At 38.8% G+C, this 17,459-nt stretch overlaps 1 protein-coding gene across 13 annotated transcripts in view; it reads right to left on the bottom strand.

Annotated features, from left to right (window-relative positions):
- Positions 1–1,159: 1,159 nt before the first annotated feature.
- The window catches only part of CALD1 (caldesmon 1), a 194,010-nt gene continuing 177,710 nt past the window's right edge, over positions 1,160–17,459 (bottom strand). For 11 of the 13 annotated variants that reach the window (XM_048057960.2, XM_048058079.2, XM_048057778.2 and 8 more), the window contains 7 exons: positions 9,837–9,880; positions 9,648–9,726; positions 8,082–8,222; positions 6,984–7,079; positions 4,859–4,942; positions 4,522–4,555; positions 1,160–2,851 (listed from right to left, as the gene is read on the bottom strand). In XM_048057960.2, coding sequence (XP_047913917.2) covers positions 2,820–2,851; positions 4,522–4,555; positions 4,859–4,942; positions 6,984–7,079; positions 8,082–8,222; positions 9,648–9,726; positions 9,837–9,880 — 510 coding nt within the window. In that variant the 3' untranslated portion in view covers positions 1,160–2,819. The remainder of the gene's footprint in view (positions 2,852–4,521; positions 4,556–4,858; positions 4,943–6,983; positions 7,080–8,081; positions 8,223–9,647; positions 9,727–9,836; positions 9,881–17,459) is intronic. The other 2 variants (XM_048058133.2, XM_048058366.2) reach the window with 1 other exon arrangement.

Here is a 17,459-nt window from a genome sequence, read left to right as displayed (position 1 = left end):
AACCTAAAAGAAAATGCATCCAGCTGAACATAGGGGCTATCTAGAAAAGCAGAACAAGTTGTTCTGGAAATCTCAAACAAAAAATTTGTTTTTTTTGCAACTCTGCTGGCAGCATTCAGGAAATAACATATCCAGACAAGATTTGGCTTAATCATGATCAGAAACTAAAGCACCAACCTCATATTGTCTGACCATTTGTCACCTCTTTAGTGGCATCAAAATGCCTGGTGCTGCTGGGTCAGAGTCTGTAGCAAATGCCACCAGGAGGAGCCACCAGTACAGGGGGACAATCTGGCAATGACCCACGTCAGTATTGCCTAAAAGTAAAACCAATTGTGCCCAGCACACTTTCATGGTCTCATAAAACGATAATAACCAGGAGCAGAAGAAACATTCAGAGCAACAAGAAAAACGCCTCACTCACTAAAACTTGGAGAGAAACATATCAATATGGTCAGTATGAGGAAGGAGAACAAGTACACTTTTAAGCATACAAGCTCTTTCCAGATTAAGTAAGAAAGCATCCAATTATTTCTTCCCCAGCAGCTGAGAAAGCTGCTTGCTGTGGCCTTCCCGTTGCCCCCTGCAGAGCTGGCAGCAGCCTGGGAGACCTCTTTCAAAGGACGGTGACCTGAGTAGAGCACAGCAGTATGGGCTGTGCTGCCTTATAGCAGAAAAGAAGGGGGTAGGAGGACAATGGGATGCCAGCAGCTCCCCAGGCTTGGTCCCTGTGACCACCCAAGCTTGGAAGCACTTCCCCACTGAGCTGCCTCTCACCAAGGTAAGCAGAAGAAACAACATTAATGGCTCTTACTGAAAAAGTTTTGCAAAGCAGGAGAGCAGACAATCATGACACTAGGTTAGAACTGACTTTGCTGGGCATGCTGACATCCAGATGATGCCCAGCTCCTGTCCTGTACTGACAAGCATGACAATTAAGATATATATATATATATATATATATTATTTTTTTTTTTCTTGAGAATCCATAGGTTAAAGCTGCCGATTTTAGGGTTTAGCTATCTGGTGTAGGATAGTGCATCAAGAAAGACAGCCTTCAAGCTTCATGGCAGTAACTCCTTATTTCACACAGCCTTAGCGTGATTCCTATCCTAGTCACAACAACTGGTTCATTCCTAGTCATTAACAAACAGGGGGCTGCTGATGGAAATATTCCATTTATTGTGGATGCAGTTTCAGAATACATTGTTTGAATGAATCATTTTTATTGCAGCTATCAAATGTATTTGAAAGACTCAAAAGAGTGTTTACAAAACCCCAAACAAAAAACATGACAATGCATAGACAATGTCAGGCACAGTTTCACCCCTTACAGACAACTATGTGCATCCCTATATGTAAACAAGATGTTTTGGCCAAGCAGGGGAGCTCATCTTTGGGTTAAAATATAACTTTCCTCTCTCTAGGAAGAAGTCAGATGCTGTAAGAGATGGAAGCGGTGGAAAGGGAGAGCCTGGTAGTTTTGATGCACGACGAAGCTGTTAACAATGCACTCGGGGGGCTATTTCAGTTGCTCAGTTTATGCCACCCATACACTGTAGGATGTAAATGCTAAACTCTATGGCATGTAAATTCAAACCAAGCTGACGTCTTATAGCCATGTGTTTACTATATACAAATCAAAACGTCTGTAAATAAGATATTCGGGAGAGATAGTTAAGAAGAAGCAGTACAAAGATAGAGGTTTACTTCATTTTGGGTGGACCTAGTGTACGGCACTGATGAATGGCAAGATTTTGTGTACAGTCATTTGAAACAAGCTCCAACTGTGTTTAGTTTTATTTTATTTTTTAATTATGGTAGTTTTATATAAATTAAACTACAACGTTTTATACAAGTGACCTATTTTTGACCCTCTATACCATTACCTTTTCCTCTTTTAAAAACTATAACTTTCTTTTTAATTACCCATTACTGGGCAATTGACATTTAAATTTTTTAATACTTATCTCGCCATACCTCTAATGGCAATTAAGAAATCTTACTATAGAAAAGTGTGTGATTTTGTCTTTATCTTTTTTAAGCTGTGATATTGGTTAATTATGTATGTTTATTACTAAATATAATACTCTAGCACGTATTAAAGCATTCTACCGTTAGTAGTGCCTTTAGGCTAAACTTTGTAAAGCTATGTGTGTATATATTCTAAATTGCAATCAATTACTAGTCACTAACAACAAAAAGAAATATCAGTACCGCTGTCAGCTAACATAATCATCCAAATTTAGGTATTAACTTAAACTAGAATGGAAAAATTGAAACTTAAAAAAAAAAGTATAAAACAAAAAAAAAATTAAAACAAGTTATTGATGCAGTATTTCTCATGACATGGGCAACTTACAGAAAATATTACATTGTCAACTAAAGATATTTCTTCCATGCCTTAGTCTAAAGTGCAGAAAGAAAGACTTCTGTATTCCAAAAGTAACCATTGTTTTTATAGGTTTACTGCACACCTTTCTTAAGCAACTCCATTTTAAATGCATTTTGGGTTGACCTCTTATGCCAGTTGAAATCACTGTTTAGATATATAGTTAGTTATGACTATCAGTAGGAGTCTATATATTTCACAGCATGGGTTTCTTTAGGAATAAAGGCTCTTGTGCAAAGGCAGTACTATTATGATGAATGTCTAGACTGATTATTAAATACAGTGCTAATATACATGGTTTTAACTGGGATAATGCAAAAAGACATTTTGGTAAATAAACATAAATATAAAAAGAACAATTTAGCACTTTTTCTTTTCTTTTTTTTTTTTTCCCCCAACTGATTGGTCCAGCGTCTTTAGTAGCCTTCTACGGTTCTTTCTCAAGTTGTCTCAAACCTGCTGAGAGAAAGAAAGATTAAAGATGGCTTAAAATAACCTAAATATACCTCTAAAATAGAGAGGGCATGACTCTAGGTTAGCAGGCAGCATGTAAGAAGGTAGGGCACAAGCTGGATGTTGCTGCGCTTGCGTATTGGGCTCGATCAGAGGTGGCCTCCAGATTTCACTATGAAACCTTCCTCACCTCCAGCAGCCCTGGGAAGCAACTCAGGAGCTTACCGCGTTAAAGGCAGTGGATGCTGCATGCAGCACTCTCCCTGCCTCCCCTCTCCCAAGCCATGGGTGGGTGGCTACCACGCAAAGTGCTACAGGGCGGGACACACGCACTCCACGTCCACAGTAAGACTGAAATCCATCTGCCTTCTCCTGCAAGCCCTCTGCTGAAGCCCTCATCTCACTCAGCCTCAGAGAAGAGGCTCGGCAGTGTCTCGACCACTCAGCAGGGGCTGCTCCTGCGGGTGATGATGGCACAGCTGCTAATGCCTGCCATGGGAGCGGAGCTGTGCTAACACTGAGCAAGCCTGAACACCCCTCTCCCAACACTTCAGTTTGAAAAAGGAAAGAAGGAGGAGGAGGAAGTCAATTCCATCTTGTGTGACTCTAAACTGATCCCCCAAAAAGTCCACAAGCATAGCACAGCACTCGATTTGCATATGAATGTGAAAAAAAATGTGTACAAATATTAATCTGTAAAAAAACAGGTTTTCTACATTTGAACCTCTCATTCCTAGTGGGAAAAAAAAAATCAACGGATGTTGCAAGACATCTTAAAGCTATTAAATTGATCGGTAAATTTCCATTCTTCTCCACTGGTCCTTAGGCACATATTTCCTCTAATTGGTTTTATTTGGTAAGTTTTAGATTAAAACAAAAACTAAAGAAGCACACGCAAGCTGGGGGCGAATTTGATGACTTCTTGACTTATAACTAAGTTGTGTTTCCCGAACTAGTGATTTCAAAACAACAGTAGTAAGACTCTTTGACTTGAGAAGACCAATGCATAGCTTCAGCAAAAGCAATGATGATGCTGACAGCTTTTGAACTCCAGTCCACTCTGGGTAATCAAGAGCACGTGGGACTCAAACAGCCAGGTGAATTTTCCAAAACCAATGCTGCTGAATTTTCACAAGGCTTCACCATTACCCAGTGGCAGTATTTAAAATGAGATGCTTGTTCTCAGCAGTACTGAAGTCTTTCATTTCTGCTCAAATAATGCTACCCCAGTAGCTTTGGCTTTTTGGTTTTCCCCTCTCCACTCATGAAAAGCATATCCACTTGCTCTGCAGCCTTTAAAAAAGCCTTTCCCAGATGCCTGGTATGTGCTGTAATTAGTTAAATGACCAACCCATCCCTCAGACCTCACACAATTTAATCATGCTCTCCAACTATAGCAAATGCTACAAATGTCATTCTAACCATGATTTGCAAACATTGCTGGAGAGCGCATCCTCAGTTCTCCTAGCCAGATGATTCAGGCTTATTTCTCAAAATAGCATGATGTTTTGGCGATATTGCAAGGGAGCTTGGGAAAAGTGAAAGGCAAAGGAGAGAAGGTTTTGTGCATCAACATTAACATCTGTAGAGTTTTAAAAACTGAGAATTGTGATGTGTGTACAAAAATGTGCCAAAGTTTCTTTTTAATATGCAGGTGAATTATTAGAATTACTTACCATTAGTCTCTGATTTTTTCCCCGCTGCTGTTACCTGTTTGAAAAAGTAAGAATCCATTATTAAAGTTGAATATGGGGAAAAAAAAAGTCATCTTCATGCAAAGGACAGCATTCCACACACAACTTCTTCCAAATAGGAATAATAAAAGTTACATGCTATCCATGGTGTTTGGTGCCTCGTTGCACTTTCTTTTACAGATGAAAAGGCATATTAGTAACACAAGATATGAAGAGACCTAATTCCAAATGACTGACCATATGAAGGCAAACAGTGCCTTCCCTCCGCAAAAAGCTTCACACACAGATACTATCTTTTAAGAATGCACTGATGTGTTACCTTAGAAGAAGATGCAGCTGGCTTGTCAACTGACTGCTTCTCCCAGAGATTACGTTTGCCGGATACATCTCCTGGTCTTAAATCCTGTATTTTTAAGTTAATGTCAGAGAACAAAAAACAACTTTAGTTCAGATTTATTTTAACTTGGTAGAGGAAAAGTTAGAATGTGACTTCCTCATAAGAAAATTTGAGGAGCATCTACCAGTTGTAAATATTACATTGTCTATCAATTATAAAGCTATTCAGAATGACACATCACAGAATCATTCCACACATACACATGCTTTAACACAAAATCCAGTCCTGCTGCATCTATTTGGTTTTACACAGACTGGCTATAATTTATTATATTCATCCTAGACAATACAATGAAAAGCTCCTTTTTTTGAGGAAAAAGAGAATTCAGAAATAGTATTTCTGTTAGGGAGGAATTCAAAGGTAGCTGGTCTCAGGTATGTTAGATAAGAATCAAAATATTTAATTAAAAACAACAAAAACAAACAAACAAAAAAACAGTGTCAGAATTTAATACAGCAGATCCTCCTCTACATTCTTAAATAAAGGTTTCAGGATTTAACACTGTAGTCGGTCATATCTATTTGAATTTCCATAGTACCTTTTAAAACTTTAACATGGACCAATCCCTAACCTGACAGGGAAAAAACAACCAGGTACGGTAAAGTCAAAAAATATTAATAGTAATAATAATATTCTCTGCAAAGGAGTGTATTGAATTTTGCTTAAAGTCTCCATATACAAATTTCAATCTTCTCTTTGCAGAAAAGCAGGACTACAAATCCAGAAGAAGTATGCTAGGCTAGTAGTAATGCACCTTTTTAAGGACAGATGGATTGACATCTGTCCCTGTGGATGCTAAGCGAAAGACTCTTAAAACAATTTAGGACATAAATACCGTCCGTTTCATAAAGTCCTGCATGGTTTCTAGAATCTTGCTCTTGCCATGCATAGATACGTAGCTTTCTGCACGCAAGAATTTATAACTTGGGATAGAAAAATGCCCATTGAGATACAGAAGTCTAATTTCTGCAACAGGTGTTTGCACCCAACAGTGGTATTATAGAACAGATTAGCCAAAGATATCATTAGGACTTTAAGCCTCTTCTGTGCTTCAAAAAGAGAGTTAAGCAGATAGTAAAATTGCTGTAGACTGTCTGAATGCCTGATCTGGAAAACTATGAATTATTCTTTATTATGTAGGAATGGGTTGAGGGTAAGGAGTTATTTGGTAAGTAAGAAAATCTTGTTCTCCCTTTGATTTAGCCTGATATAAAAAAAAAAAAAAAAAAAGGAAAAAACACACATTACAGATGTATATCATTCTTCAGAGTCAATTACGAACAGGTTTACCTGACCAACTTAGCAAACAGACCCGCAAAGAATAGGAGGAGGGCAGGTTCCTTCAAGGAGAAATATTGAAAGAAGAAAGAACAATCTATTGAGAAAGAGGGAAATGAAGACATAGGTAGAAACAGTTGGCTGAAGGGAAAATAAGAGGTTAGTTTTACTCTATCTAAAAGATGTAACTTAGAAGAAAGATAAAATCTGGAGGCAGATGCTGTGCTAGTTTTCAGCACTTAGTAATTAACTAGAGCTACCACAATTACTTGTTTTCTTTTTATATTTATTTCTATGAGGACACAATCCCCATGTAGCCACCAGTAAATATTGACTTGAGGGACAACATTGCAAATTTCAAGCTTCTCTTTGAGATAACTAGGCACATGAATTAACAAACTGTATGCTAAGCTACACCTTTTATAAAGGGCAAGTGAACTGGCAGAAACAAATTACTCAAGCATATGAGAGGAAAGCAGTTCTTTAATACAATCCTAAAGAAGGTGAATCATTAACACCATGAGTGGTGCCTTAACATTCTCCAGTTTGGAAACTTACAGCCTCAGTTCCTCACCCCTAGCCTTCCACAGAAAACAATTTCCTGTTCCTGTGCCTACCCAAGAATTAGCAGAGGGCCTCTGAGAGCTTCCAAGAGAGGATGGGCAGTAAGGTTCCTCTAAAGACCATCAGTTGGCTAAGGAAGCGCCATCCCCACCTCTGTCCCAGCAGACAAGCCACCAACCAACCAGATTGTTGCAGGTTTACTTACAGAAGGTTTTGGAGCAGGTGATTTGTTACTCTCTGGGGTCTTGGTTAACCATTCGTTGATACGACTGGAGACACCAACTTTCAGTCCAGCAGTTTCCTACAAAATAATAAAATCTGATGAGAAGACTTTCAGAATAGCTTTTGCCATATTTTTTCATGGTTTGGATTTAAAAACAAAGCCAAATCTGAGTTTAATACAGAAGTCCTCACTGAGGTTATGCCTAGCTAAGAGTTATCCTGTCTACTCAGAAGATATTGTCCCTATGAATTACACTGCTACCCTCTAGTTTTCAGTAATGATAAATGTGGTCTGACAGAATCATTTTAATTTTTGTGCTAACCCACAAATAAACCTTAGACACAAACCTGCTGTTTCTGTCATAACCCCAAACTCCAAGGAGAAAAAATCTTTAGCCTAAAAGAAGAAGGGGCACCAGTAAGCCTAGAATTTCATTTTGTTAAACTACTTTAAAAACAAAAACAAAACACAAAAACAAAAAAAAATGACAAAACACATAATAGAAGAGTTAGCTGGCCTAAAATTTCTATCATTAAAATAAATCTTTAAAAACTTAGAACAAATTATCGAAATTTCTTGTCTATCTGTAAGTATCCTTCTTCAATCTATGGCTTGCTTTTTCAGCTATGATAAATCCTCCTCAGATCACATCAATTTACAGAAAGGAAATGTGGCTTTAAGAATTTATGTAGAATAGATAAACGTCTTACAAACGCTTCTATCCATGATCTATAATAGATCAGTAGCTTGTCTGTTTAATCCCACTCTGCCCCTAAAAAGAATCTTTCTCAACACAAAGAATTTCTTTGTACCCAGCTTGAATTAGCCAGATGTATTTGTCTAAGATATCTGATGTGACTCTGGAATGTCTCATAAGTTAGCACAGTGTGTCACTACATTCTTCCGTTACACTGAGTACTGCAGCCATGACATTTTGCGGGTTTCTGAGGATTTCAGGATCCTTAGTGATATTCTTCAGCAGTGATGTCAAGGAAAGCAGCCAGGCTTACTCATAAGAACATGAACTGCAAGATAATGTCCATAATTCTTTATAATCACCATGTGAAATTAAATACATACCTTATTTGGTGCTCCTGTCCCCCCAGAAGGTGATGAAAAAACGTTCCCTTTCTCCCACATGCTCTTGATATTACGGACACCCTCAGCTGGAACAGGAAGGTCAGAGGCTGCTGGCTTAGCTGGTTTTGCAGCCTTGGTGCCCTGCAGAAGAATTGAGGCCTGTTGGTGGTTGGCATTAAAAGCTGGACTTGCAGGGTGGTTTGGCTCTGGGGAAGTGCTGAGGAATGCAGTAGCTCTAAGTTCTAGTAATGATCATGCACAGATGGAGAGAAGGGACCCTGCTCAAGAGATGACATTGAGACTCTCCCCTTCTTGATTTGCAGTTGGTCAGGCACCCTTGATACGACAGGCTATGGAAACTGCTTAGATTTTTGTATTTGTTACATTTCTAGAGCTCTTGGAAAACCACAGCTCTGCACACAACTGCTCCAAGGCTTTTTTTTGTCCTCTTTCAAGTCACAACACTTGAATCCTGTAAGCAAGTCTCTTTCATGGACATTAGCTATGGAAATCCTTATCCAGAGGCAGGAGAGAAAGGCTGCTCTGTCAACCAGCATCAGACTTACTCTATCTGCCCAAGACAAGTTAACCTCACAGCTTGGGATTCTAGAGGCAAATTTCAGCAATTGCAATATATTTGAAATTAGCTGTTTTTTGTTTGTTTGTTTGTTTGTTTTTAAGGAGGGGGGATTTTTTGTTTTGTTTTATTGTTTTTTGGCTTTGTCAGTATGTCCCTTGTACGATTACCAAAAACACTAGGCTAAACTCAGTCTATTCTTTCTTTCCAAAACACAGTTATGTAACACAGATTTGAAGGGAGTAGGAACCTGTATGAGCTATCGAGGTAATATCCCTTTTAATACTATTTTATTGCCATTACACTTGCAAATCCATGTCTACTATATTAACCAGTGGCTTTCACATTGCCTGTACTCACTGACTTATAAAAATAGTTTAAAAATGAGAAAACAAAAAACTACTTTTTCTTGAACTATGAAAAGAAAAAGCTCTCAATTCTGGCTTCAAAGCATATATATTTGACTGTTGTCAAAAACACCTATGGCTGAATTCTGTTTTTTCCCCTCTTTTTCCTTTGTCATTTCTTAACTCCCTAATTCACTAAAGTGTCTTTCTTTGTCCAGGATTTTCATTCTGAAGTGGCAGTCATCAACACAGGCCCAGTTCTTTGCTTTCAGAAATAAGCTGTTAATTCACCTGAGCAAATCAGCTCAGGATGATTATCAGCTCTCAGCTGAGAGAGAGGATGCAACTGCCACTCAAGAGATGCTGACTGTATCCTTCAAGAGCTACTCCAGGCTTATAAAGCAGACAGTGTATTTTGTAGCACAAAAGGGAAGACATGAATCTGAGATTGTGTTTAGAGTTATATATATATGGAGGTTGGTTATAGGCATGCCTCAAGCATTTTGCTTTTGGAGTCTCATTAGAAACAGCTCGTGGAAAAAAATCAAAACATTGACATTTTTAAACAGGGAAATAAAAGGTGATTATTAAAACCCCAAAGCCATTAGTAACTAAAGTCACTGTGACCTGGAATTAACTTACCACAACTGCACTAGTGTATTGCTCAAGTCTACTGTCAATCTTTGAGACAACTGCTGTCGTTTGGGTGGGTTTCATACCACTTTAGGGAGTAGAAAAGAAAAAAAAAAGGAGAGAGAGAAAGAAATTAATATTGCCTCCAATTAAACACAGTTGTTTCAACTGAATCTACAATCTGTTTTATTGTTTTACCTCTTCTGAGCGGATTTGTTCAAAAATTCTGCCCGTTCCTCTATCTAGAAGAGAAAGAGACAAGACCTGTAAGGTTAAAAGTAATACACATGCAGCCTGTATAAGGCCAGGCTAAATATCATTTTAAATGTCAAAAGGTCAGTCTGAAACAGATGGATTCCAACAGAAATCACTGCAAACACATGCATAAGTTTTGTACTTAGGAAACTGTCATTCAACATATGCAGAAGGGTGGATATAATTTTCTGCATTAATGGTTGTATCCTGCTTATTTCTTCAGTGTTAATATTTGTAACAATAAATCAGCAATACAGAAAGGAGAAAAGGGAATAATTTTATCTTATTAAAGAGGCTGATATTCACAAAATCTCTGTCAAATTTCCCCTTATCTCCCACACAAAAGCAAGTATATACCTCTAGAGGGAGACAGCAAATTTAATAAAGTTTTTTCTGAGCTGAGACATCAGACTAGGCCAAGTTTGGAGCTCAGCCATGTACCCTTCCCCATGTTTTTTCAAGACACCAACAACTTCATTTGAGCTCCAAAAAAAAACATCAGACTGTACTTTGCTAATGTTCAGCAGGGTCATTGTTGAGCCAATATCTACCAGCTGTTATTATAAAAAGTGGTATCTTACATTTCATCACTATTTTCTGCTCTGCGTATAGGAAAATACTGTAATGCTTCCAGGGAAAAAGAATCATGAAGGTAAAAAGAATCATGAAGGTATCATAAGACTTATGCCAAATCTCTTGAAAATTTGGAAAAAAAGAAAAAAAGAAAAAAAAAAAAGAAAAAAAAAAGACTACATCCCCAAATAAATTTTTTAAGCATTTCATGATAGGGGAGTATTCTGTGTCAGGAATACTATAAACAATCAACTTCCTAACATGTCTTCCACATTATGTTGTTCCACTTCTTGTCTCAGGCTCTGTAGCGTCACTTAAGTGTTAAAAATACAGAAGCAGCTCCAGGGTACAGAAATGACTATTAATCGGCCTGGCTGAATTCCTGGGGATTCCCCAGTCTCAGTATGGGTTGCCCATTTTCAAGTCCCTTTAATAGTGATTGCTGCAGCGTTCATGCCTTCAAGCTAAGGCAATGACAGCTATTCCTTTAAATGGTCCTCCTTCATGCCCTTTAGCGTTAAGGTTGTATGAGAATTTTTAATTGCACACCAACTCCATCAAAGGGCATGTATGTTTGTTTTATTTCTCCAGAACATATGAGCAAAAACTCAGGAAGTTCACTTCAGTGCAGAATTTGCCAAATAAGACAACTGGAGGACCTCCAGTTAGTGTCACATCCAGCTTAAAAGAACCTCTAAAGCTCTAACAAATATATACAATTTACAGAGCAATTTACATTAACAGTTTTAGTTGCCAATAAAAGATTTAAATGAAGTCCTAAGTAGAAAGATGGGCTTTGCTTGGATATGTACCAACTGTTTCAATTCACTCTCACAAGATGGCAGCAATACACCAGGCAGGAACTGAACAACACAGCAGCAGAGTGCATATCTAGGTCTCTCTCTTCCTTTTCCATCCTCAACAGTTTGCACCTTAGTTTTGCCAGAAGGAAATATACTTAGCGTTGCCACAAAACAAGCAAGTTATTTGATTAAAAGTGACTAAACAAATGTACGATGCTAACGCAAAACACATCACCTCTCCTCAACTACAGTATAGTTCTATATATAGAAGAGTTTCCCACAGCACTGATTTCTGGATGGTAACCAGCAGTACTCAAAAAGATGCATTATATCAACAAGAGCTGTTGGTTTCTCCTCTTCTCTGCTTGGAGGGGCAATTCCCCCAACTATATCAGTGAAACCCTGGCTGGCAGTGAGGACAAACAGTAAGGAACATCCCAAAGAGCCAGGGCTCAAGGTAACTATGCTATAACTCACTTAACAGCATCTTCTAGTTCAGATTAACACAGGTTCCACTTGAACTCATACAAAAGGGACACATCTTAAAAGCTGTTTAAAAGAAGCTAACCACTAGACTCCATAGTCTTCCTATATTCAGAAAGGAGAGGCATTTCTATACAGCACAAAAACCCAGCTGGCATATGCACTGGGGGACAGGCCAGGGGAAAAGGGGGATGTGAGTTCTTGGGGCTGAAGTAAAAGGATGTGGAGTTATTCCTTACCCTCTGGAAACGGCAATGCTTTGAGCACTTGCTGTGGTGTCAGGAATAAGCTGGGGATTGTTCAGAATAGGAGGGTGGGGAAACAAACCAGAAAGTAAGTTAAACAGAAGAGCAATTAGGAAGCAGCCCTCAGAGCTGAACATGGTCTTCTTCCCAAGGAAGCACGTGCCTCAGGGGGATGAATAACACATTTTCCGCACATATAAGGATTTGTTTTATAGAGCATCTGCCTCAAAACTGTGCATTCAGCAAATAGAATACATTGCATACACTTAGAGCAAACACACCTGTACACACAAATGTATTCAACATATAGGTCAAATACATTTAGACTGCACAGCAACATTTAAAGATTATTTATTTATCCACTGCACACCACACAAAGTCCATGCAAATAGTTTAAAATGTTTGGCACATACAGTAAACAATATTACAAAATAGATCTGTAAGACAAACAGAAAGCAAGGTGGTTATCAGAAAAAAGCAAGGTTATTTCCTCAGCTAGAAATCAAGAAATAAAAAGAACTTATTTTGCTATATTCTCTTTAACAGAATCTTGTTAAATAGCTTGGGATTATATTTTGTCAGCATGGAATACTTTCCAAAGCCTCTGACATCAAACACACATGTACTCCATCGAGTCCACCTGCCAGTGGCTAATTAAACTATGACCAGAGAGAAAAAACATAGGATTTCAGGCTGCACCTCTCCCACCTAACCTCAGTTGCTTGTAAGTTAAGCATTTAGTCCAAACTACTCATTTTAATTCCCTCCACAGTCAGTGGGGAGACAGAGGAGCTCACCTCACTCTAGGGAGTGTGGGCTTGCTTGTCCATCAAGGCTGACTCTTGCTCTCTCCTCACTCTCTCAGCTACCGAAGAAGTTACACTGCACAACAAAATCCTGAGATGGACACCTGTCCTTCTGCTGGTAACGTTAGATGAAATGAAACCCTTCTCCTTCTGCCTCAGAGAGCTGGCTCCTGCCTACAGGAGTTAAGGCTGATAGCTCTGTGTCAGCTCAACAAGAGCATCCAGCCTTTTAACTGCATCCCTACAAGGCAGTAACACGCACCAGGGTCTCTGTCACACACAATGATGAGAGGTGCTCTGCCTGATTCAGCGCAGCAGCCATCAGTGGCAGTGGGCATAAATAAAAAACAAGCAGAGTCTCACAGCTGGTTGCAGCCTTACTCAACAGGGATAGCGCACATAGGTGGCAAGGAATAAATTAAGCAAGATGCTACACAAATACATATATATATAAATATATATATGCATTTATCCATATGCAGTACTCTACAGACATTTTTGGTTTGCTGATTGTGCAAAAAAATGGTTGCTTATTAAAAATCCATTTAAAGTGTGGGAGTCATAAGTGCACTTCCTTCCATCTGTACATCCTCCAAGAACAGAAACTGAATGAAAAAGGAATGAGTTAATACACAGTTCGAGTCAATGACTTGGAAAACAAGCACCATCTAAATATTTCCAGTAACACTTGTTTCATGCATAGTTTTTAAATGATTCTTAGGAATTTTAAATTGTGTATTAGATATTAACAACAAAAAGTGTTCTGAACTGACGTAATGAAAATTATTTTCAGAAAAATGGGCCAAGGGAGAGAGGGAAGAGGAAATATATAAAAAGACAAAAATCCCCTTATTATAATTTCACATCATGCCTGACAGGTGGAAGAAGCTGGTGGAAATCCATTCTGAGTGGTAGTCCCTAGGAGTGAAGTGCCTTCTCCTGAGCCTCCCACGCTCTTTTGCTTCATTAAGCAAGCAGAGTTAGGCCTTTTCCTGCTGTCAGCAGCATCTGTGCAGAGTAAGCCAATTTATGCCAGTTTACCTGGCAGACTAGGGTGCTGCTAACAGCAGCAAAAAAGGGAAAAACAAGCATTACAAATCCTGTCCTTAGTCCTTTGTTTTCCACCTGCCACAAGAGTAGCTCATCTCCTAGAAAGCACTGATTGTGTGTAGTCTAATTCTTTCCAGTCAGTGCTCCAGTTCTCCAGTACTGAGCAATAACAAGATAGGAACAGACAGGTCTTTAAGGAAAAAGTAGAAATAAAAATCTCAAGCCCTGAAAAGTCCTGCTTCAGTCTTAGCTGTCAGCATCACCTTGTGGGGAGAGCTGGTTGCCACATCAGCCCATGCTTCCCTGGAGATGTCTGCAGCAAAAGCAGGAGATATCCTGCCCCTTTCCACCTGCTGTTGCTTCCTCCCTTCAGTACCTAACTGCTTTTGCATTTCTGTAGTGGGGGAGCTCACCCCCACCAACAGAGGAGAATCAGTACCAAAATACCATGTTTACTCCTGATTAAATTTAGGAGCAGTTGCTCAAGATGTCAAGATCACTCCTTCCCAAATAAAATATGAGTAATGAAACTGTCTAAAAGGCAAAGCCAGTAAAGACTGGGCAGAAAATCTCATTCTTTTACTGTAGTACCATTTGTGTGAACTAAACTAGGGAGAGCACGAGGTAGAATGGGATGGGAGAGCAGCAAAGGCTGTTCCAGAGAGTCTTTCCTTTTTTAAAATAAATAAACAAACAGCAACAAGAGAGTGAGCAGAGGCAGGACAGAGGTTTGGTACTGCAGCTACAGCCCACGGGGACTCCACCAGCCCTAAGAAATTCAAACTGCTCTGTCCTTGAGCTGGGTATGAATCTAGCCTTTATCAGCTTTGTATCCTTCCCCCTTACTGTCCCCTCTGAAAGGACCCAGCCCTTGTGCTCTCACTGGAAGGCCTCCATGTTGCACAGGCTGCAGGCTCTCCAGTGCCACTTGTAGCTCCCCTAAAATTAATTGGCAAAAAGTCCTGGATGTACCATGTCAGTCAACACTAGCTCTTCTTTCTTATTTCATTCTCTTCAAATTCAGTTTCCTTGCTTCTGGAGCCAGTGGAGCTCTCTTCTTGTCCCACATCTCAGATTCCCATTTTGACCACAACAGCAAACCACCATGGTGCCCTCTGTGGTTCTGCTGAAATAGTGTCTCAGGTTTGGGGGAAATACTTTATTTAACGGCTAAAACAACAGTTGTTGTCCAACACCTTGTAGCCTATGATCTATTACAGGTCAAACTAAATAACCACAGTACTTCTTTTTAAATATACGTGTATATATTATGTCTGTTTATATATATATATATTTACATATGTGCATCCATGAGCTAAGTAATACATGGAGATGAGTTGTACATCTTGGTTTCTAAATTCTGAGTCTGCACATCATGCTCGTCCATGCTCTGCCTGATGGATAAATGCAGTGTCCATAAGATGATAATATGTGACACTATTTTCAGTTTATTTCCCTTCTTTCCTTTGTTGTTGTGGTTCCCCTGGTAAAAAACATGCCCTGCTCTCTTAATCTAAATCACTCCCAGGAACTTCTTTTTGTTCCCTAAAGCTTATCACATCAGAAAAACAAAGAAGGAGAAAAAGATGCTTTGCCAGATTGTGATTTAGAAGACAGTGTGCACATGCATCATACAGTCTTTTAATACTGAGCCTCCCTTTTTCATCATCAATTCCAAATGCCCATTGACCATTGAGTATTTATATTTCTCACATGATTCATGACATATCTAACTAGATGATACTTTCATCAAGGGAGAAAATATGTGCCAGATGCTTTACCAGTCAAAAGATAACTTGGTCACTATATAATAGCCTAGTGAGAGAACTGCATACCAAACAGGCTAGGCCAACATGACAATTCTGTCCAAACAAAAGGTGACAATAGATACTGTCTTCTAAACACTGGAATTGACATCAGTTTTTTAAAACTAGATTATTCCCTCCTCAGCTACTGACCACAGAAGGCCAAGAAACATTTTAGGGCATGAAGTTTTGACAGTATTATATGTATGCTCTAGCCACCCACAGACACCAGACTGAAATATCTACAGTATCACCAATTTCTCAGAGAGAGAGACTGAGAGAAAGGGGAAAAAATATGTACAGAGTTGCATAGATTAGTTTTTGTAACAAAAAAAAAAAAAACTTCTACTTAACAAGTCATAAAACCAGCAGCAATTATCATCATAAAAAATCAGACCTCAAATGCTTAACAACATTTGGAAAATTCCATCTTTCCTCTAAAAATACACTTAGTAGCATCAGTCCAAAAGCTCTCTGAAACCTATTAATCTCCTGCCAAATCCACTGTTTTGTCCCACTCTCCCCAAAATTATGATCTATATCTTGCTATTATGCATACTCAAGTATAATTTCCTTTCTTATGAGTCATCTGTGAACTAAAGCTCCAAGTGTATGTCATAAAAGGCATCTCAACAGACAGAAGGAAGAAAAAGAAGCCCTCTCAGGAGGACTATGAAGAAGCTGTACAATTATATTATCCATTCTTGACATAATGTTTTGCAACCAAAATGGCAGGTTTATCTAACAGACGGGAGTTGGGAAGCAACTTGGCAATCTTTGTTTACAGCTGTATGTATTCTGTCCTCAAATTTCAGGTTCAGATGTGTCTGAGGAGTCAAAGCCAAGTCTAGCCAAAAGCATTTGGCCACTGTATTACCTGGAACAGGACCCAAAGCAGTATAGGGTTGAAGCTGAAAGAGCAAACTGTATGCGCAGAAATGTCATTCTGACCAAATGCAGCTTGTCACCCATGACACACACTTCTTAATCCTATGGAGATCCCCTTCATGACCCAACAAACTCCTACCTGACAACGTCCTGCCTGGTTCTTTTTCTTGCTAGTGCCCACTAAGTGGTCTTTTTTGACAGATATTTTGGATTCTTACCTGACTAATGCCTCAAAAGGAAAAAAAGGAAAGGATAGGTGAATATGATTAACAGATCTGTAGTTTTAGCTTGAGTTGAGGAATTGACAAGACTAAATATCAAAACAAAATTCCCAATAATTTCAGAGAGGCCAGGATTTCTCTTCCATGCCGAAAGGTCATTTAATTGATTTATCTGACATCCAAAATAATATAGGCCACAGAAGACCATTTAGAAATTCCTGCAGCAAGAGAAGGGGTTTTGTTGTTGTTATTGTTGTTGTTTTTAATATCATGTAAGAAAAAATCTAGCCCGGTGTTTCTAGATGTTGTTTTGGAGTGTTTAGACATAAGCTAGAACTACTATATGGGACAGTTTCAATTAATGATGATTAGGCTGAATATACTTAAAGACAAAGTAATTTGGCAAGGAAGAAAGTAATTGTGGAAGAAGAGAGTGGAATTGTGAAAGAAGAGAATGTTCTATTCATGATTTTTTCTGCTCCAGTTCACAAAGCAGTCCTATAATAAATTAACATTGAAAATCAGCACAGTATGGCAACTCTAAGTATCCTTCCTCTTGAATTTTCTTGGACATTCTTGACCAACAACAGGTAACTACCATGCTAGACTACTTTAGAAAGGGTCTCTAATGTTCAGTCATCCAAATGAACGAAGTCTTTCAGCTGAAGGTTTTAGGCAAAGGTCTATTTCAG

The sequence above is a fragment of the Anser cygnoides genome, chromosome 1 (genome assembly GCF_040182565.1).
Source record: "Anser cygnoides isolate HZ-2024a breed goose chromosome 1, Taihu_goose_T2T_genome, whole genome shotgun sequence".
In the NCBI taxonomy this organism is placed as follows: domain Eukaryota; kingdom Metazoa; phylum Chordata; class Aves; order Anseriformes; family Anatidae; genus Anser; species Anser cygnoides.
The sequence above is the reverse complement of the archived record's forward strand: the minus strand, read 5'-3'. Positions and strand labels throughout refer to the sequence as shown.